This window comes from Sinocyclocheilus anshuiensis, unplaced genomic scaffold (genome assembly GCF_001515605.1).
Source record: "Sinocyclocheilus anshuiensis isolate Anshui unplaced genomic scaffold, SAMN03320099.WGS_v1.1 scaffold453, whole genome shotgun sequence".
NCBI classification, from domain to species: domain Eukaryota; kingdom Metazoa; phylum Chordata; class Actinopteri; order Cypriniformes; family Cyprinidae; genus Sinocyclocheilus; species Sinocyclocheilus anshuiensis.
This window is the reverse complement of record NW_015537979.1, coordinates 1,157,322-1,180,576: the sequence shown is the minus strand read 5'-3', so window position 1 is coordinate 1,180,576 and position 23,255 is coordinate 1,157,322. Positions and strand designations below refer to the sequence as shown.

The following is a 23,255-nucleotide window of genomic DNA, read 5'->3' as shown; positions in this document are numbered from 1 at the left end:
AAAATGGGAGTTACTTGTGATGTTGCTTTAAGGAACAGTTCATCCAGAAATGAAAATTGGCCAGAAGCGACAGTTAAAACTCCATAATGATGGATTTGTTTCTTACTAACACGCAGTTTATCACTTCACAAGACATTAATTGATGGACTAGAGTTACTTTTGTGTTGTTGTGATGTTTTTATCAGCTGTTTGGACTCTCATTCTGACGGCACCCATTCACTGCAGAGGATTCATTGGTGAGCAAGTGATGTAATGCTACATTTCTCTGAATCTGTTGTGATGAAAATCTCAATTTTCATCTTGGATGGCATGAGGGTGAGTACATTTTCAGTGAACTATTCCTTTAAGAAGGTGTATGTAGGCAGCGTCTTGTTCTTGTGGTCTTGAGACTTTCAGAAACCACATCGACATGGCAGCTTTGTCTGGTTTTGATTTCACTTCTATGGCCTTATCTATAACCTAATATACTGACAAAAGACAAGGTCTACAGAAACACAACAACTGTGCGACCGTCGACCCCAGGGGTTAAAATGTACCTTTAGCTCTAGCCTATATCACACATTGATTACTATATGTTATGTTCATGTGCTGCAGTGATGTGCAAACATTTAGCAGATGAGCAGCACTTGTCCTCTTGCAAAATGATAAATTAAGATGATTTCATTTCCAGGGTTATGAAAAAAACTGCTTTTGATTTGTCAGGATGATTTTTTCACTCTTTTGATATCCTTGTGACATGAATTTGTGTACGATTGACTGATCATCCAAAACACCCAGTTCTTTTCTATCAACTGTTTTATGCAAGATCTTTTTTTAATCACTAGTCCATGTTAATACTGAAATGAATAAAAGGACAGTAAGTAAGCTACTGTATTTCACCGCTAGATGGCGATGTCTACTCTTTTGTTGTTGTGGGATGTATTTAGACTGACTGCTCATATGAGAAAGAAGACTACGTGCATAGGCTACTCCTGGCAGACGTGAAATAAGAGATGTTAGTATTAGTTCTAGTATTAGTATTATTTCTTCCAGGTACTGTTTTATACTTGTATTTAATTATATATTAGCTATATATTATACTATTTTTGTAGTTTTATGCAAGACGTGAAAATTGCAGTTTTCTTACTAGCTACTACACTCTAAAAAATGCTGGGTTAAACGCAACCCAGTGCTGGGTAAAATAGGGACAAACCCAGCAATTGGGTTGTTTTGGCCCAGCGGTTGGGTTACTACCCAGAAGGTTGGGTTAAACATTTAACCCAACCGCTGGGTCAAAACAGCCCAATTGCTGGGTTTGTCCCTATTTTACCCAACACTGGGTTGTATTTAACCCAGCATTTTTTAGAGTGTAGTTTCTTACTAGCTACTAGTCCTGGAATGCATCATATATCTATCTATATATGTAGCATATATATTTGAACTGTATTCCTTTAAAAAATTCTGAGCCTAGAGGCATTAAAATGTAACGTAAATATAAATCAACAGATGTATCTAATAAAAAAAGAACACACTGTTAATAATAAGTCAAGGATCAGTAATTCATTGTATCATTGAGATAAACATACTTGTTTATTTAAATGTAAATACTCTACAACCATAACACTTAAAATAATATTAACAGAAAGAAAAACAACAGTTTTAAGAAAGTTTTAAGAAAATATCTCCAATAAAAAATTGTAAGCATATGGCAATCATACAGAGGAGAAAAAAAAATAAAGCTTTTTTTTCAATATGCAAATAAATTACTGTAGCAAAATAATCGAGTTAATGAATTACAATCAATATTTTTTTGCTTTCTGTGTTGTTGAGTTGTAATATTTGCATTATGAAACAGATGTTTTGGGTATGTACAGATATGTACAAAAAAATTATTATTATTATTATTTTTACTTCTGATCATTATAATTTCTTCCCGTCCGTTATCTCCCCATACAACCACTGTCTTCATTTATAGCAGTAGGTCTCTACAACACTGCAGTTCAGTTCTACTTTTTGTTGTTGTTTGTTTTTGTTTTAAATTTGTAAACAAGCTGGTTTTCAGCTTATAAAAGTGTACAAAAGTGCAGCTGCTGCTAGACAAAATGCTGTACTAATGCAGTCGTTTTAAAAAAAGCATATGTCATTTAGCTGTGCCTCAGTGCATGTTGATTGCTGGTGAAATGATTCAGAGTCCTGGAGAGGCAGAAATATGACAGTGAGCTCAAAATCTGGTTTCATAGGTTCATAACACATGAAATACACACTTCAAGCGCATACTTTAGTAATTAGTAAATTAGTAAATTAGTAATTAGAATAGTCCAAATTTGCATTTACAGGGATAATTGTTTATGAGATTACTGTTTTTATGGCTGTACAAAGTGAATGAATATTATGCATAATATTTAATAAAAGCATTGAGGCAGTTTATGATTGACTGTCTGTTTCTAAACAACTTGCCATTGCACAGGGCTTCAAAATAACCCAGGGTTAAGTACCTTTTAACACCAAAAGATGATTTTGAAGACTTTTAAGACAAAATTTAACCAGGGTCATTAAAGTTAATTAAAACCATTAAAAAAATGTGTTACTTGACATAAAATGAAATTTAACTGAAATTAAATAAAATATTTAAAAAACTAAAATTATTTTATTTCAGCCAGTTGTCAAAGCAACATATCTCATTTTCATTTAGTTTAACTTGATGCACTACAATAACTAAAAATGAATAAAACATATATGGACATATAAAAAAAGAGATACAATTTAATAAAAATTACTAAAACTTTTAACAAATTAAAATATGAATAAACACTATAATGTCTCAAAAAAACTATAGTCTCTCAATGATACTAAAATAAGACTGAATTTAACTTTACCTTTAAATGATGTCAGGCCATTGGCTTCTGATGCTGGTGTGTCTTCATCTTTAATTAAGAGAAACATTGTGAGTCATTTGCGATAAATTATTTTTTATATTGTGTAATGGTCTTATAGCTCAGAAACATTATCATAATCCTGTAATTGATATACTGTACATTAGCAAAATGATTGATTTCTATTACAATATTACGATTGGTAGATACACATTTGTTAGGTCTCTTACCTTTAATCACACTATCCTCATGAATGGCTGAAGCACAGTCAGAGATCAGTACTGCTTTTTCCTGACATTCTGAATGATAACAGAGAGAGTGTGGCAATTACATTTACAGTAGTTTAATAAAACAAAATCATACCTTTGGCTTGTAACACGAGCAAAAACATGTTCACTTTGAGTCACTTAATATTTTTACAAAGTATAACGTTGGGAAATAGTACATTGGTAAATCATTTGATTGTAATGTCAGTAAAAGCACATACCCTCCAGCTCTGTTGGTATGTTGTCCATGTACTCCTTCATGGGTGAAATAGTTTCTGCAGAGTAATCAAAGACCCATATGAATTTGCAGAGAAATTATACACACACACACACATTCTTGCATGTGGTTTATGGGGACTCTCCATAGGCGTAATGGTTTTTATACTGTACAAACTGTATTTTCTATCGCCCTACACCAACCCTTCACCTAAACCTACCCCTCACAGAAAACTACTGGCAATTTAAAACACCATTTAGTATGTTAAAGCCTTTTGGTTTATGGGGACACAGGAAGTGCCATTATACACATTTGTGTCCTCATAAACCATATATATCAGAACACACACACACACACACACACACACACACACATGAAGAGCAAAACTTACGGTTCTTGGAGTCTGTCATTGAGAAAAACAAATCCTCTGGTGCTGTTTCTTTTACCTCTGATGATAAGACATTAACATTTTTGTAAGGAGTAATTACATATAAAATGTAATCCAAAACAGACAAGATAATGCTGAGTGTAAAATGTGGTCATGTTAGACAATCACAACAATAATAACTCTATATGATTGAGCTCTTTATGTGTCATTGTGTTTTTGTTACATGACTGAAGTTTGGGGTCACAAACATTTGCACTAAATTTATTAAAAGTGACTGTAAAGACTTCTATAAAATGTTACAAAGATTTTTTTGAAGATCTTTTGAACTTTCTCGTAATCAAATAATCCTTAAAAATGTATAACAATTTCCACAAAAATGTAAGCGGCACAGCTGTTTTCTACATTGATAATAATGATAAATGTTTCTTGAGCAGCAAATCAGCATATTAGAATGATTTCTGAAGGACCATGTGACACTGAAGACCGGAGTAATGATGCTGAAAATTCGACTTTGAATCACAGAAATAAATTACATTTTAAAGTATATTACAATGGAAAAAGTAGTTTTAAATTGTAATGATATTTTAAAATATGACTAATTCACTGTATTTTTGATCAAATAAATACAGTGAGTATATAAACTCTAATGAGTATTAGAGACTTTTGAATGGTAGTCTATGACAACAAATTCAAGATGTCTGAATCTACGTCAAAGGGTGAAGTGTTTAAAAGCAGTTTTAAATTTTAAGGCAAGCAGCTATTTAAGTTTACTAGAGTGTAAATGGTGTTTACACTGAGTGTACATTATAGTAGACACTGTTTAGACCAACAGTAAATATCAGTAAATAAAACCCTGTTTACACTAACCTGTATATATTGAGAGATCCAAACTAAGTGTAAACAGAAGTGGTACTACAGTATTTGTAGTCTGAGCAATGGGTGACACAAGGCTGGTGCTTGGTATGAATAACACTGCATGCAAGACCAACAGCATAAAGAAGCTTCATTTCAGAAGTATATGCATTAATTGCTGATTGTACCTGGTTTACGGGTGATTTTTAGAACGATGCATCCAATGATCAGGATTACAATACAACAGACGAGACATCCTGAGATGGCCAGCAGTATTTTTCTTTTAAATACTGTAATAATGACGGAAATGCACACATTTAGTTAAAGTGAGTTAAATCAACATTTCCTCCAAACATTGTATAATATATTATATAGAAATACGAGTTTTATGGTAACATTTTTTTTTGTCTGTTTTGTCTGTCATCTTGGCAGAATATGTATAATCTCACTGAAAATAAAATCTATATACTAAAAATGTTTTTTTTTTTTTTTTCCAATAATCTTGAAAACATTCCGACATTGTTCTAATGCACAAGTTATTCACATCTATACACTGTATGAAACAGGTTTAATAATAAATATTCCCATTACTCACAAATATTATTGGCTATGAAGCCGTCACTCAGAGCGGAGTACAGCGGTCTCACTGTGTTTATGCCCTTGCACTTGAATTCACTTTTGATTGTTTCTTCATTTCCTGTCACTTTGAGTACATCCGAGGATCCATTGAGCTGCTGTCCGTTCATGTACCAGGTGTAGTTCCACTGTCTGCCGTCTGAGACGTTACACCGGAGAGTCATATCCCCTGTCATGATGTCGCTCAGTTCAGTCTCCAGACTCAGAAATGCAGGTGGACGAGCTTAGAGCAAAGTAATATGTTACTTAATCTTTTTTTTGTTATAAAATATATTTTATAGTGAACCATCTAATCAGGATAGCCCTTAGTGCTTTTCCTTTTAAAGTGATTCTGCCTTCATTTACCCATCCTCATGCCGTTCCAAACCTGTATGACTTTCTTTCTTCTGTGGAGCATTAAAGGCACGGTAGCTGATTTGGTTGAAATTTATTTATTTATTTTTTTGTTATGATGGTTGAAAGTCTCTTCACATTTACAGTAGTTTAATAAAACAAAATCATACCTTTGGCTTGTAACACGAGCAAAAACATGTTCACTTTGAGTCACTTAATATTTTTACAAAGTATAACGTTGGGAAATAGTACATTGGTAAATCATTTGATTGTAATGTCAGTAAAAGCACATACCCTCCAGCTCTGTTGGTATGTTGTCCATGTACTCCTTCATGGGTGAAATAGTTTCTGCAGAGTAATCAAAGACCCATATGAATTTGCAGAGAAATTATACACACACACACACATTCTTGCATGTGGTTTATGGGGACTCTCCATAGGCGTAATGGTTTTTATACTGTACAAACTGTATTTTCTATCGCCCTACACCAACCCTTCACCTAAACCTACCCCTCACAGAAAACTACTGGCAATTTAAAACACCATTTAGTATGTTAAAGCCTTTTGGTTTATGGGGACACAGGAAGTGCCATTATACACATTTGTGTCCTCATAAACCATATATATCAGAACACACACACACACACACACACACACACACACATGAAGAGCAAAACTTACGGTTCTTGGAGTCTGTCATTGAGAAAAACAAATCCTCTGGTGCTGTTTCTTTTACCTCTGATGATAAGACATTAACATTTTTGTAAGGAGTAATTACATATAAAATGTAATCCAAAACAGACAAGATAATGCTGAGTGTAAAATGTGGTCATGTTAGACAATCACAACAATAATAACTCTATATGATTGAGCTCTTTATGTGTCATTGTGTTTTTGTTACATGACTGAAGTTTGGGGTCACAAACATTTGCACTAAATTTATTAAAAGTGACTGTAAAGACTTCTATAAAATGTTACAAAGATTTTTTTGAAGATCTTTTGAACTTTCTCGTAATCAAATAATCCTTAAAAATGTATAACAATTTCCACAAAAATGTAAGCGGCACAGCTGTTTTCTACATTGATAATAATGATAAATGTTTCTTGAGCAGCAAATCAGCATATTAGAATGATTTCTGAAGGACCATGTGACACTGAAGACCGGAGTAATGATGCTGAAAATTCGACTTTGAATCACAGAAATAAATTACATTTTAAAGTATATTACAATGGAAAAAGTAGTTTTAAATTGTAATGATATTTTAAAATATGACTAATTCACTGTATTTTTGATCAAATAAATACAGTGAGTATATAAACTCTAATGAGTATTAGAGACTTTTGAATGGTAGTCTATGACAACAAATTCAAGATGTCTGAATCTACGTCAAAGGGTGAAGTGTTTAAAAGCAGTTTTAAATTTTAAGGCAAGCAGCTATTTAAGTTTACTAGAGTGTAAATGGTGTTTACACTGAGTGTACATTATAGTAGACACTGTTTAGACCAACAGTAAATATCAGTAAATAAAACCCTGTTTACACTAACCTGTATATATTGAGAGATCCAAACTAAGTGTAAACAGAAGTGGTACTACAGTATTTGTAGTCTGAGCAATGGGTGACACAAGGCTGGTGCTTGGTATGAATAACACTGCATGCAAGACCAACAGCATAAAGAAGCTTCATTTCAGAAGTATATGCATTAATTGCTGATTGTACCTGGTTTACGGGTGATTTTTAGAACGATGCATCCAATGATCAGGATTACAATACAACAGACGAGACATCCTGAGATGGCCAGCAGTATTTTTCTTTTAAATACTGTAATAATGACGGAAATGCACACATTTAGTTAAAGTGAGTTAAATCAACATTTCCTCCAAACATTGTATAATATATTATATAGAAATACGAGTTTTATGGTAACATTTTTTTTTGTCTGTTTTGTCTGTCATCTTGGCAGAATATGTATAATCTCACTGAAAATAAAATCTATATACTAAAAATGTTTTTTTTTTTTTTTTCCAATAATCTTGAAAACATTCCGACATTGTTCTAATGCACAAGTTATTCACATCTATACACTGTATGAAACAGGTTTAATAATAAATATTCCCATTACTCACAAATATTATTGGCTATGAAGCCGTCACTCAGAGCGGAGTACAGCGGTCTCACTGTGTTTATGCCCTTGCACTTGAATTCACTTTTGATTGTTTCTTCATTTCCTGTCACTTTGAGTACATCCGAGGATCCATTGAGCTGCTGTCCGTTCATGTACCAGGTGTAGTTCCACTGTCTGCCGTCTGAGACGTTACACCGGAGAGTCATATCCCCTGTCATGATGTCGCTCAGTTCAGTCTCCAGACTCAGAAATGCAGGTGGACGAGCTTAGAGCAAAGTAATATGTTACTTAATCTTTTTTTTGTTATAAAATATATTTTATAGTGAACCATCTAATCAGGATAGCCCTTAGTGCTTTTCCTTTTAAAGTGATTCTGCCTTCATTTACCCATCCTCATGCCGTTCCAAACCTGTATGACTTTCTTTCTTCTGTGGAGCATTAAAGGCACGGTAGCTGATTTGGTTGAAATTTATTTATTTATTTTTTTGTTATGATGGTTGAAAGTCTCTTCACATCCCGATAGCAATCACTAAGTTACTAAGTGGTATAAATTTTTTATATGTATTTATATTGTCCGTGGAAGGCGTAGGAGCAAAAAATGTTTGTCCAATCATATCCCTCGGTCCGAGGGCTACGATTGGCTGTCCTACCTGCCTGTCAATGTATGTATTTGCATACCTCCCCGTTCATGCAGACATGATACGTCATCAGTGGGTTCCATTATGGTATTGCAGACCGAGCAAGAACGGAAGGCGTTATTATTTTAATATTCTGCGCTTTGTATTGTAATGTTTTCTCACCGGTGAATGAGACATGAGGTAAACTGACAGCGTTACATTCAACTGCATGTGAGCATGCCCGTAGCCAGCTATGAGGTCAAGGTGTAGCTACTTTGTGAAATAATTGCCTAATATAGTATTAACTCTTCCTTCGTGCTGCAAAGATATTGCACAGCACCAAGATTAAACTTAAACCTCGTCAATGTCAAAAAATATTTGAGATGACCAATCAAATCAAAGTAGGCGGGCTTTATGTTCACAGAAGCTGCATAGAGCAAATTTCAAAGCGACACTTCAGTTAGTGGCTATAAAGTGCGCGATGTACGTAGCCAAACATTTCATATCTGACCGCTGTTTTATGATTTTAAATGACTGACAAAAATAATCAGGGATGCAAACTAAAAAAATGTCTAATTTCGCCATTTTGAATTGACGTGATTCATGAAAATTGAATGTGAAGGAAAAATAAACAATATTAACGAAGCCATTTTCAGCATATATTAGGCATATGATTAATAATGAATGGGCACATATTGTGAATTTATTCAACTTAATTATGTAGCTTTCCTGGTAGCCTTCAGTAAAGTAACTTGTTTAATAAAAATGATTCATAAAACCAGGCCCGGTTCTTAAGCGCTATAGAAGGGTGGGCGGGATACAGGGGAGGGTGAGGGATATAGTCTAGAAATTTAGACTGTAGATATTGTTATTTTAACTATGCAACTTATTGCAGTGTTGTTGATATATGTACACTGAAAAAAGAGCAATATCATGCTTTCGTGGGCAGCCTATAGCGAACCACAGAATATCATTAACTTTCGCAACAAAATAAACTTTTTTTCTTTACTGAATAGTAAAAAACTGCCCTCTTTGTTCTCTTTCTCTGGATCATAGTTTTTACACTGCTGATTCTGTTAACCAAGTTTTTTTTATTTATACCAAACAAGGCCGTAATAATGTCTACTCTAGAACACTGGGGGGACCAATTGTTTGGTCCTTTATTGAGGAAAATAAAGACCAGACCTCTATGGTACTGGTATTTATTTAAAGGAACTAAATAAATATAGGATTTAAATTGATTTAGGGGAATAAATTAAAAGAAGAAAAAAGAACAGTAAAAGAACAAGAATAAGATTTTTTGCAAAGCAATCAATCTGAACTGCAAATAATATTTATATTTTAAAATATGCACCATTCAATTTTATTTGTATTCCTAAATGCTAAATGCTATTGTCGTCACATTCAAAATGGGTAAGCTTTCAACTGAACTGTATACATGCATTTTAAACGCTTATACTTCTTGACCCGTCCATGCAGTAAATGTACGTTATTGAATAAGTGAGGTTTTCTAGAAAAATAATTCAACTGCTCAGGTAATTTCAGTGGCCTAAGGCCTATGGCACATATTCATGTAGATATGTATTAAACTCCCGTACACACTGATAGCGCACAAATATTTCTGTCCATTTTCGCTCGTTGTCAGCCTCTGCTTTTCCGCAACAGACTGAAGCCTCCGCGTGAATGTAGCACGCCTTTGCTTTCAGCTAATAAAAGAAAAATTATGCCATTTCTAATGTTATATTATGATTGTTGGGGCAGTCTTCAGCTCTTAAACATCTCAAAATACAGTCCGCTTCAGATTGCTTTTAATCACTGCATAAAAAGATTAACGCAATCTTTACCTATAGTTTTGATTGGGTGGGCAAGACACATTTGGGTGGGCTAGCCCTCCCCTGCCCAAGCCTGGAGCTGGCCCCGCATAAAACATATAAATATCAATTGACCATTTGTTTATTTTGTTCATTGACAAAGATGAAAATGATCATCTTTGATGAAAAGATGAAAACACTATCAATCAAAGCAGAGAGCCGGTATTGACAAATAATATGCTGCCCACTGACATAGTTTTAAATTGTTATCCAAATGTTTGGCCTTCAATTATTTCCTCTTAAAATGTAAAAATGAAGGCTATCAAAATGGCTGAAAAACTAAATTGTATTCTTAAATATTATTAATAATATTCTAGTTATATTCAAATTTAAAAGTCATAATTAGGGGGAAAAAGCTTTTTGCTGTGAGCGTTCATGCGTTATGGAGGAGGCGTAGCTTTGGAGAGTGATTTGCAGGCAGGGTGGGATCTTATGCTTTCAAAGCTAGCTTGTTATTGCTAGCCTTCCGAAATCACCTATCACATACCCTACCTTTAATGAAGACATTCTGAAAGTCAATGAGGTTCAAAACAACATTAGACCCCAATGACTTTAGTATGGACAATAATGAGTGCATTTTTAATTAATATCAAAATATCTTGTGTGTTCCACAGAAGAGGAAAGTCATACATGTCGGAAACAACATGACATGAGTGTGAAATGATAAAAGAATTGTCATGTTATTTTGGGTGAACTGTCCCTTAAACATGTCAAGTTATCATTTTAAACTCACTGAGTGCACTGCCATGGTTATATCTAACTCACCTTGAACTCGCACTTGTAAAGTCTCACTGTCCACTGAGAAGTCTCCTCTCTGTGCTTTGCAGTGATAGTTACCACTGTCAGTCAGAGATACTGCGTCAATAGTGTGAGTTGGATTTGTGATCAGAGGATTTGAGTCTTTATGCCAGTGGTATTCCCAACTTTCTCCTGGCATGTTACAATCAAGCTGGACTTTCTCGTCAGTGTAGAACAACTCAAACCATTCATGTTTTGTAATGGTTGGTTTTGGTGTGATGCCTAGGAGCAAGAGAGGTAACATTAGAAACAATGGACCACCTTCAAACAAAAACTGTCATGATTTGCAGGTGCTTGTTGTTCAAGGTAATCTGCCGCTAAATGAACTGAGTTGCCCAATGAAAATCCTTTTCAACATAACCAGAAATCTGACACTTTCCACTCTATTATACAAACACACTGACACTTTCCACTCTATTATACAAACACACTGACAATTTCCACTCTATTATACAAACACACTGACACTTTCCACTCTATTATACAAACACACTGACAATTTCCACTCTATTATACAAACACACTGACACTTTCCACTCTATTATACAAACACACTGACAATTTCCACTCTATTATACAAACACACTGACACTTTCCACTCTATTATACAAACGTCAGTGCAACAGTAAAGAAGCTAAACCAGTCCACACTCAAGAACATAAATCATGACATAGTTCATTAACTATTTGCATCTATTTGATTTTTTTTACATAATTATATTTTCAAGATGTATTTCTTAAAATTCTTTAAAAATGGCATAAATATGTTAGTTTTGAAAAAAAATAGCATAAGCATCGTTAAATATGGTTAGCTTTGGAACTAGCATGATTCATTATTTAAAATATATATGCTTTATTGAATGGTTTACATGTAATACATTGGATAAATATATAAACCTGGTTATTCTGTATTTAAAACACTTTTGATGTATTAGTATTATTTAATAAATCTAATTTCTTATTTCATTTATGTGCGACTAACAAATATGCATCACATTAAGTTTGTTAGTTTATGTTAAAACTCTATAATGCAAATGTTTGAACATTTTATTCAAATCATAAACATAAATCTTCAAAATAGGCTGAAATAATCTTTTGAGTTTATGGAAAGCATAAGGGCATAAGCATAAGCCATTCAGTGGTGGTACAGCAATTGTGGCGATGGAACATAACATCTCCGTTCCCTTCTTCAGGGAACGAGGGTTACATCTGTAACCGAGACGTTCCCTCTCAGTCAGTCACGATCGACGTTATGTCAGAACGACTGACGAATTGGGATCCCTACCAAAACGCCACCATTGCTGCCCCCTCTCCAGTGCCCTGCGTAAGCCGGCAAATCCTCCCACACTGGTTGGGACGGAAGACAAGACAGGGCTTAGGCAGAGGGGGCTGACGCTGCTGTTCCTGCTGTGGGATATTGGATAACACTGGGAAAGCGTACCTGAGGACGGGAACGCTACAGAAGCCACATCCTGCACTTAGGAGGTATTATGTGGAGATTACACATATGGACTGGCCAACAAGGCAGTGCTACATATGGAAAGTCCCTGCCGTAAACTCAGCCTATTTGGGTGAGGTCAATACCGAGCAGAGACGGCAGAGCAACTCTGCCAGCGAAAGACACGGGCTTACCACAAGGATAGCCGTATCATGGAAGAATACACATGTGTGATCACCTCTAGGGGGAATCACAACACATGGGTACCTAGCCCAGCACAGGGGCTAACCTTGGGCAAACGCACGAGTGCTGGACTTGTCCGGCGCTCCGCCACACCTGACCACCGAGGGTGCTGGAGGAACTTCAAACAGGGATCGCATGAGGGGAACTTGCCTGTGAAGTAATTAAGCGCACATATTCGGTCCGTAGAGGGGAATGGTACAGCAAGCGTGATAGACACTGAGCAGGTCCCGGTGTTTACTGGCCATCTGAAGCGAGTACACGAGAGGACACAGGTTCTACACGGAGATTATAAAATCTTGCAAACATGTTAGGTGTCGCCCAGCCCACAGCTCTACAGATGTCTGCTATTCGCCCTGAACCGGCTCTATCGTGTCCTTCGCTAGCATCTTTGTCCAACACAGAGGTGAATTGAATGCCCCTGAACTTGGGGGGACGCGGGGCGAATTGAATCGCATAGCCTAGTCTGATAGTCCTCGTGAGCCAGCGAAACGGCCTGGGGCGTGCTAGCCAGGCCCCCAGAAACCATGTAAGTGGGACCAGAGGAACCACAGATGTACGGCGATGTGAGTGGGGCAGCGAGTTGGAGCATAGGAACCCAACCCGGAAGGCATAGCATCCCGGAGTGGGGTCTGAGTGTGTGGTGCAACACTTACCTGGCTTCACGGTTGGGCAGTGGGTGCATGAGAAGGAATAGCGTCCTCGAGCTGCACCCTGCTGCCCACTGGTGAAGGGGGAGGGGGATGAGAGTGTCGAGGCAACGCGTCGTACACTGCCATCCTCTGCCTCTTGGGACCCGGAGATAAAGGAAACCGTTCTTTTATTGAAAGTTTGGGTACCACTGGCTGGGGAGCAAAAATGGACAAAAATGGAACCAAGTATTTTCCACCCGGCCCTCCTCCGGGGGAAGGAGTGGTGCAGTCACCATCTCCTAAAGAGCACGATTCAGAGTCTCTGGGTCCCCCGTCTCAGGAGCGCCGCTTGTTCAGACGCTTTAAGCCTCGTTCACACTACATGACTTAAAATGTCGGAAGATCGCTATGCTGTTCAGACTACATGACTTGCTGTCTGTCTTGAAGTCATTGTGGTGTTCACACAATGCAACACTACGTAAATGATCTGTAACAGGGGGTCACACACTACATGAGCTGACAACAACTCTGTCACCCAATGACTCTATCCTGTCCCCAACCACGTTTTGTCAAGAAAAACACACGCGAGAAGTTGAATGGTAGTTCACACATAAAGATTGCTGAGCGCTGATTACCCGCTGATTTTCCCCTGATCACAGCCCGACCTGTCGGCGAGCTTGTTAACTTATCCTGTTGTGTGAACTAGGCATTACGGGCCTGGCAGGGGCAGAGATGGACTCCGCCGCTTTCCTGCCGCCAGCTCCATGCTGCGGCCGGGATGGAGGCTGCTGCTGAGACCAAGCTGGAGCGGAAGCAGAGGCAGCAGGGGGCGCCCTCATCGATGAGCAGGCGGAGGGGCTGCGGCCGGCGGTGGGGTGGAAACAGCAGCGGCTTAATAGCCTCTGTCTGCTTCTGTGCAGCGGAGAACTGCTGGGCAAAGTTCTCCACCGCGTCACAGAACAGGCCAACCTGGGAGAATGGAGAGTCGAGGAATCTATATTTGTCGGACTCCCTCATATCCGCCAGGTTAATCCAAAGGTGACGTTCCTGGACCACCAAGGTGGACATCATCTGACCCAGGGACCGCGCAGTGACTTTCGTTGCCCATAGGGCAAGGTCTGTCACCGTACGCAGCTCCTGCATAACGCCTGGGTCCGAACTACCCTCATGCAGCTGCTTCGATGCCTTGGCCTGGTAGACCTGCAGGAGGGCCATGGGGTGCAGTTAGTGCGGATGAGAACTTACAGGCCCTGGACGGTTTGCGGGCAGAGCTGCAGTGCAACAGTACGCTCAACTGGGGGGATCTCCACATACCCCTTAGCCGCCCCGCCATCGAGGGTAGTGAGGATGAAAGAGGCACTAGCTCTGTTTCTGGCAGAAAAAGGTGCCCTCCAATATCTAGTAACCTCTTCACGCACCTCCGGGAAGAATGGGACCGGGGGTGGGCGCCAAGGATCGGATTGAGGCACCCCCAGGAACCAATCATCCAGCCTGGATAATTCAGGCGATGGAGGAGGCTTCCATTGCAACCCAACACGGAAAGCTGTCTGTAAACTCCTTCGGTGATTCCCAAGCAGAAAGGCTCAGCTCCGAAGCGAAAAGTTGAATGTGCGTGTGCGCACGCTCTTCCTTATATAGCCACTGTGCGATGCAAAGCTCTCACGCCAACATTTAGTGGCTTGTTTTGTTACACTCGAAGGTGATTGGGCTCTCGAGCGAGATCCCAATTTATCAGTCGTTCTGACGTAACGTCGAACGTGACTGACTGAAAGGGAACTGTAAATGCTGACATGAACCACTGTACAATGATACTGGACAATTCAAATGAAAACACATTATAAACTAGAAACAACTTCTTCATTAAACTAAACTTTAAGGTGCCTGTCATTATTTCTTTCCTATGTATCAATCATAGAATATCATGTTTTCAAAAGCAGTTTTTCTTTGCCTTTAATATGAAGTTGCACAGCTTCCGTTTCTCTTGTAGTCACCGATGTTCTCATCAGATGTTTTCCTCTGCAGGTGTACTGTCCTGAATGACCCGCTTTTGCTGAGCTGATGGAGAGCATGTTTGTAGAAAAGGAAGTGTCTTTATCCTTGAGAAGCCGAGTTCCGTTTTTAAACCATTCATAGACCCATTTATTTGACTCTTCATCAACTGAACACTTCAGAGTCACTTTCTCAGTTGGGTAAAACATATTCCATTCAGGCGCTATTGACAGTTTTGGTTTAGGTGGCTCTGCACAGATAAACAGCATAACAGAAATGACATTTTTCTAAAATTGTTCCTGGTTATGTAAAAATGCATCAAAATATGTATCTTACCTCTTATTGTCAATATTGTAGACTTTGCATATGTCATCTCTCCCCTTCTTACTTGACAAGTGTATTCCCCTTTTTGAGAGCATGTAGCATTTTTAATAGTGTAAATGGGATTGTTGTCTGTGTTTACTTGCTGTGAATCTTTTTGCCAAAGATATTGCCATTTTGAAGTCTTTTCTTGAATGCTACAAGTGAGTTTGACTTGTTCTCCCGTGTATATCACTGGGTGTGATGGATCTTGCTGCAGAAGGATTGTTGGCTGTGATCCTTTATAATGATATACAATATGATAATTTATTTATAAAATGTTTTATATTGACAATGTACATTATATTTTATAATGGTCCTTATATATAATTTTAAAATAGTTTAAAGACTAAAAAATACTTATTTATTTTTATGCATTTATTATAATTAAAATTTCAATGAAATTTTGCCTAACTTGGGGTTGATAATAAACAGCACAAAACTTAATATTGAATAATTACAAAACATACAATGTTGACAAAATTTAAATAACAGAATGAATAAGCATGATTTGTGCAAAATTCAATTAACTGTCTTCTGAAATAAGAAACTAAAAATGGCTGTATTTCACAATGCAACAAATTATGATTTAACCATAACGTGCTACTTTAAGCTAAACAATAAAATATTCTTACCATGGACTGGTAACAAATGTGGTTTGCTTTTTGCAGTCGTCACCCTTCTGCCCTGCAGCTCAGCTTGACACAAATAGGACCCGTCATGACTGGACTTTACTGAGAGTGTGAGAGTGTTTCCTTGTATTTTTGTTTCACCACTGGAGACAATTTTGCTTGAGTCCTTGAACCACATATAATTCCAGTTTTCTGAAACACCTTGAATCACACACTGCAAAGACACTTTTTCACCAGGAAACGCTTCTGTCCAACTAGACCGGATTTGTGGTTCAGGCGATTCTAAAGGAAGAGAAGAAAATGGAGGGTGAATGAGGTCAGATAGATAACACAGAGCCTAACGCTAACATGTTGATGCATTTCCTGATAATTTTACTGAGGCACTGTAAACTCAATGAACACACAATGGGAATAATATTATATAATAGAAATTTATAAAGGGGTAAATAATGGACTCACTCTGAACTTGCACTTGTAGCATCTCACTGTCCACTGAGAAGTCTCCTCTCTGTGCTTTGCAGAGATAATAACCACTGTCATCCAGAGATACTGCGTCAATAGTGAATTCTGGATTTGTGATCCGAAGGTTTGAGTCTTTATACCAGTGGTATTCCCAACCTACTCCTGGCATGTTACATTTAAGCTGGACTCGCTCCTCAGTGTAGAAAAATTCAAACCACTCATGTCTTGTAATGGTTGGTTTTGGTGTGATGTCTAGAAGCAACAGAGGTTAAAAATTAGAAACAGTGGACCACCTTCAAACAAAAACTGCCTTGAATTGCATGTGCTTTTTATTTTTTATTATGCAAAACTAAAATGAATGGACTCATGCTGCTAATAGTGTCTGACTGCTGTCAAGAAGAGTAGACGAGAAACTGTAAATGCAGACATGAACCACTGTACACTGATACAGCTTCTTCACTGGAATGCATTTTAAAGCACCTGTAACTCTTTCTTTCAGATAATTCATAGACAATGATCTTTTCAAAAGCAGTTCAATATATTCAACAGCTTTTTCATAGGACTCTCTTGGGTTCCTGCCACTTTTCATTCATATCTATTAATCATAGAATATCATAAGTAGTTTATGTGAAGTGAAGACATGTCGTTGAGACGGGGAGGGGAGGTTACAGTTTTTGATTAATTATTACAAGTGCAAATGATTAAAAAAAAATAGTGATGTGCATGAAATTTTAAACAAACGTTAAGCTTATTGACTTGCAAAATTAAATGAAATGTTTTCTGAATTTTCTGTATTTCACAATGTAACAGATTATGATTTAACCAAGACATGCTGATAAAGCAGATAACAGATTCTTACCTTTAACTGTTAACAAATGTGGTTTGCTTTTTGCAGTCGTCACCTTTCTGCCCTGCAGCTCAGCTTGACACATATAGGCCCCGTCATGACTGGACTTCACTGAGAGTGTGAGAGTGTTTCCTTGTATGTTTGTTTCACCACTGGAGACGATTTTGCTTGAGTCCTTGAACCACATATAATTCCAGTTTTCTGAAACACCTTGAATCACACACTGCAAAGACACTTTTTCACCAAGAAATGCTTCTGTCCAATCAGACCGGATTTGTGGTTCAGGCGGTTCTAAAAGAAGAGAAGAAAATGGAGGTTGAATGAGGTCAGAAATATAACACATATAAAAAAATATAACACGTGCATGCATTTCCTGAGATTTTTAACTTTTACAGCTTTTTCATAGGACTCTCTTGGGTTCCTGTCACTTTTCATTCATATCTATTAATCATAGAATATCATAAGTAGTTTTACCCTGAATATGAAGTTGCACAGCTTCAGTTTCTCTTGTAGTCACCGATGTTCTCGTCAGATGTTTTCCTCTGCAGGTGTACTGTCCTGAATGACCTGCTTTTGCTGAGCTGATGGAGAGTGTGTTTCCAGGAAAGGAAATGTCCTCATCCTCTTTAAGCAAATTTCTGTTTTTAAACCATTCATAGCCCCAATCATTTGACTCTTCATCAACTGAACACGTCAGAGTCACCCTCTCAGTTGGGTAAAACATATTCCATTGAGACTCTATTGACAATTTCGGCTGAGGCAGTTCTGCACAGATAAAGAACAATGTAATATAGAACTAGATATTTTTTGAGTGTATTATATTGTATTATGCCTTTATAATTGTACAAAACATGTACAATTGTCTTTAGAATTTATAAATAACCTTTATAAAAGTAATTTAAAGTCGTTTAAATAAATATAATTTAAAGATAATTATATTTCTGGAATTTAGGTAACACTTTATTATAGGGACCACGCATTACATTACGTATTTCATGGCACACTCGTTTTATGCGTATTTGGCGCCACCTATTGTTGTGGGTGTATTATTGACATGTCAAAGTCTAGACCTTAAATATAAGATGACCGCGTTTTTTTCAGATGTATTTCCAAGAAAAAAACATCGTCTTATATTTGGGTCAATACGGTAATAACATATTGACTGTTTATTAGTACTTATAAAGCAAATATTCTGCATGACCTTATTCTACATCCCTAATCCTACGCAATACCTCAACTTAAAGGGTTAGTTCACCCTAAAATGAAAATTAGCCCACAAATTATTCACCTCTTTTAAGCTGTTTAATGCCACTCAGCGGGTGTTGCATGCATCAGTCCAAAAGAAGAGAAATAAAAAGCACCCATCCATAAAAAGGATGACGTATGAGGTCAGCTTTGCGCATTCGCTGCTCAGAAGTGACGCACGCGGAAGCGCAGGGGAGAGATCAAAACAAAACAACGGTCACTAATTAGAAGTACAAAACAAGGATTTGTAAAGAAGAATGTCGGAGGATTTCGATATAAGCCAAGAGGAGACTGGTTTTCCTTTGCTAAAGTAAGGAAACGTTGCTTCCTTTGCTCCTGTAAACAAACGTTGGTTTTCACGAGACTCACCAGCGCATGCTCAGCGCCGACCTCATACGTCATCCACCCGGAGCTGCTTCCGTGTACAACTGTTGGCGCAAGCTACATTAAAGTGATTATTACGTTTTGAATATGGATATTTTTCTTACAAAAACGCATCGATTCGCTACAGAAGGCCTTTGTTCACCCCCCAGAGCCATGTGAGACACTGTTTTTTATGGATGGGCGCTTTTTATTTAACTTCTTTTGGACAGATGCACTGCAACACCCGCTGAGTGGCATTAAATAGCTTAAAAATATCAAAGACAATTTTTAATATAACTCTGACTGTTTTCGTCTGAAAGAAGAAAGTCATATACACCTAGGATGACTTGAGGGTGAGTAATTTGTGGGCTAATTTTCATTTTTGGGTGAACTAACCCTTTAACTACCTTTCTAACTATTAATAAGCAGCACATTAGGAGTTTATTCAGGCAAAAGTCATAGTTAATGGTTTGTTAACAGCGAGAATTGGACATTAAAATAAAGTGTGACTGCAATTTTTATGTATGATTTCAATGGAAACACCAAGAAACATTTGCTTAAAGTTGGCATGAAATGGAAGTTGAGATAGTCTTTTCTTCCCTATTGTGACATATATCCGACTGAAACGGCTTCTGGAATGTAGGGAGGGACTTCACCCTTCGCTGGGAGATTGATTGACAGACGATCTGACTAATCATAATGCTGAATCAAAGACTATAGAATACACAATACGTGTCACTCATATAGTTTTGAATGGGGAAAAATACAACACTCAATATGGCTGCTCTATCGAACGAAGCCCCTCCTTTTGAGTAAAAGAGCCAATCGCTAATCAGTAAAGTCATCGCATCACTGCAGCTGCCGATAGAAGTCCCGGTTGCTATAGAAACACTCAGCGTTCAGAGACGTGCGCTTAGGACTGTGCATGCGCACTGGCTGGTTTATTCAGGCAAAAGTCATAGTTAATGGTTTGTTAATAACGAGAATTGGACATTAAAATAAAGCGTGACTGCAATTTTTATTTATAATTTCAATGGAAACACCAAGAAACATTTGCTTAAATTCGGCATGAAATTGAAGTTGAGATAGTCTTTTCTTCCCTATTGTGATGTATATCCAAGTGAATCGGTTTCTGGAATGAAGGGAGTGATTTCACCCTTCGCTGGGAGTTTGATTGACAGGCGATCTGACTAATCATAATGCTGAATCCAGCATTTTGTCTGACAAACAACCCAAACTGGAGAGTTAGATTAATGTCAATGGACTATTGGGCAATTGACATCTTTCCGCGATTGAGACAACAAAACTCTAATGTTCATTCATGTTTATTTCATGCTATAATAAGTGGTAAAGCGGATGTTCTAACGCCACACATCATCACGCAATGAAAAATACATCGCAGAGCAAAGAGGGCACTGACAATTTGTCTTTTTTTTTTAAGAAATTCAAACAGTAAATGTGATTTTGTGGCTCTTTAATGTGACAGATCGCTGTAGCACCTCAGTTCAAGCGGTTCCAATGTGAATCGATCACTTCCTGTTAGTTATAGCATGAAATACACTTGAATGAACATCAGAAGGTATGTTGTCTCAACCATGGAAAGATATCAATACACCATTTTCAAGTTTGACTCTACTGACATTAATCGATTAACTTTCCTGGCTAGTTTGTTTGTAAGACAAAATGGTGTTTTCAGCATTATGATTGGTCAGATCTCCTGTCAATCAAACTCCCGGTGAAGGGTGCTAAAAGCCTGGTCATTGGACAGTCAGTATAATCCAACCCCTTTTCAGAGTCTGACATCATGAAGAGAAGAGATGTCGTTGAGAGGGGGAGGGGAGGTTAATGTTTTTGATTAAAGATTACAAGTGCAAATGAATAAAAAAATTTGTGATGTGCATGGATAAATCATTTATAATAAATACTTAAACACTGTGTAAAAAAATTAGAATTGTCATTTTTTATTTCATGGTGACTTTAAACTGAGGCTGGAAATAAACAGCACTAAAACTCAATCTTAAATAATTTAAAAACATTGCAAAATTCAATTAAATGTTTTCTGAATTTTCTGTATTTCACAATGTAACAGATTATGATTTAACCATGACATGCTGATAAAACAGATAACAGATTCTTACCTTTAAATGTTAACAAATGTGGTTTGCTTTTTGCAGTCGTCACCTTTCTGCCCTGCAGCTCAGCTTGACACATATAGGCCCCGTCATGACTGGACTTCACTGAGAGTGTGAGAGTGTTTCCTTGTATGTTTGTTTCACCACTGGAGACGATTTTGCTTGAGTCCTTGAACCACATATAATTCCAGTTTTCTGAAACACCTTGAATCACACACTGCAAAGACACTTTTTCCCCAAGAAACGCTTCTGTCCAATTAGACCGGATTTGTGGTTCAGGCGGTTCTAAAGGAAGAGAAGAAAATGGACCAAACTGTAATGTGAATGAGATTAGATAGATAATACAGATAGATAATAGATAATATGTACACTACTGTTCAAAAGTTTTGTTAGGTTTTTATTATTATTATTATTATTACTTGAAATTAATACTATTTACAATTTAGTACCATAAAAAGAAGAAATATTTCTTGAGCAGCAAATCAGCATATCAGAATGATTTCTGAAGGATCACTGAAGACTGGAGTAATGATGCTGAAAATTCAGCTTTACATATATATTAAAGTAGAAAACACTTATTTGAAAATAATATTTCACAATACAGTTTTTACTGTATTTTACTGTACATTAAAAAAATCTTACTGACCCCACATTTTTGAACCTTGTAGTATCCATATATATCCATTATTATTTACATATTTATCCTTAATTGTACGTTGACTTTTCGGCCCACTTATATACCAGAATCGGCATTGGTGCTGGGATTGGTATATATAGTGAAGAGAGAAAGTTATACTGTAAATAGATATTTGTGATATTCATTTACCTTTTAGAGTTAAAGCATAACTAGTACTTTTTTCTGACTCAGAAGCTCCTTTTTTTGCTTTGCATTCATATTTTCCACTGCCTCTCGCAGTGATGTTGGGCTGATGTTCACTAAGATCAGCTGAGTCCTTGTACCAGTCATATTGTAACCCTGGTGGTTCCTCAGGGACCTCACAGTGCAGAGTGACTGTCTCTGTGCTGTACAGCACCGCATGAGATGGATTCAGAGTTATGTCTGGCTTGGAAATCTGAATAAGAGGTTCTAGAGGATGAATAATCCTTAGGTTAGAGAGGCTAAATACACAATTGTGTTAAAAAGTGACTTGAAACTTGAAAATAAAACAGTTAAAATAGTCATTAAAAGTTCACATACAAACCAGACAGCAGTATAAAAATATGAATCTCACCACCAGTGCTGTCTTGAGATGTTACTTGTACACTCACTGCCACTATAAATTAACACAAAGATTCAGAGATCTCACTGTGAAAAGGCATTGCAGTATAGTGATAGTTTTAGTTGTATTGGTTTCTGTTGTATTAATATATTAATGAATCTAGCAAATATGGCATCCTACCTGTCAAAAGGAAGATTTTAAACCTTTCCATTTGCAGATGGAGTCAAAGCAGAGCCGGCAGCGAACAAAGATCTTGCGTGAGTAAGAAAAGCTTCCTGTTATAACCACTTCTAATGTAAACCTGACAGGAAATCATGATGTCATATCTACTTCCATTTAACCTACAAAACTGAACAAATGTACAGGTTTGGTGATATTTTAAATCACAAATGTCTGTTTTCAATTGTAATAAAAGGATGTTTGGTGAACCAAGCATGTGCTTATCCACACGCTGTGTGTTTGTGTGTGTGAGAGGCAGACAAAGGGTCAATTATTATGTACAGTAACAACATAATGTAACATTATGTAACCAAAAAGTGTTGTAGATCCATGAGTGTGTTTAAAAACATTTAATGTTTTATTTTTACAGACATGCATGCATAATTGCCAATTCTTAAGTTCTGTTAGTGTTATTGTTCTGGTTTCTGTTTTAAGTTTTGAGGGTGTGGTTCAAAGAATCGTTTCAAAAAATGTTGATGAATGCAAAGTTTTATGTGAACTTCCTTGTTCCTCCAACCTTGTT

The 23,255-nt window shown here is 37.1% G+C and overlaps 1 protein-coding gene across 1 annotated transcript; it reads right to left on the bottom strand.

The window, feature by feature from the left end:
• Positions 1 to 1,806: 1,806 nt before the first annotated feature.
• Positions 1,807 to 22,763, bottom strand: LOC107673421 (Fc receptor-like protein 5). Its single transcript, XM_016467014.1, has 22 exons — positions 22,694 to 22,763; positions 22,526 to 22,567; positions 22,120 to 22,380; positions 21,300 to 21,578; positions 18,028 to 18,318; positions 17,566 to 17,844; positions 16,704 to 16,958; positions 16,248 to 16,526; positions 15,589 to 15,852; positions 15,212 to 15,502; positions 10,922 to 11,176; positions 7,670 to 7,933; positions 7,263 to 7,364; positions 6,226 to 6,282; positions 5,839 to 5,892; positions 5,171 to 5,434; positions 4,764 to 4,865; positions 3,727 to 3,783; positions 3,340 to 3,393; positions 3,083 to 3,151; positions 2,856 to 2,903; positions 1,807 to 2,172 (listed from the first exon to the last, which is right to left on the bottom strand). The coding sequence occupies exons 1-22, from the start codon at positions 22,722 to 22,724 to the stop codon at positions 2,165 to 2,167; spliced, it is 3,606 nt and encodes a 1,201-aa protein (XP_016322500.1). The 5' UTR covers positions 22,725 to 22,763; the 3' UTR covers positions 1,807 to 2,164.
• Positions 22,764 to 23,255: the final 492 nt, after the last annotated feature.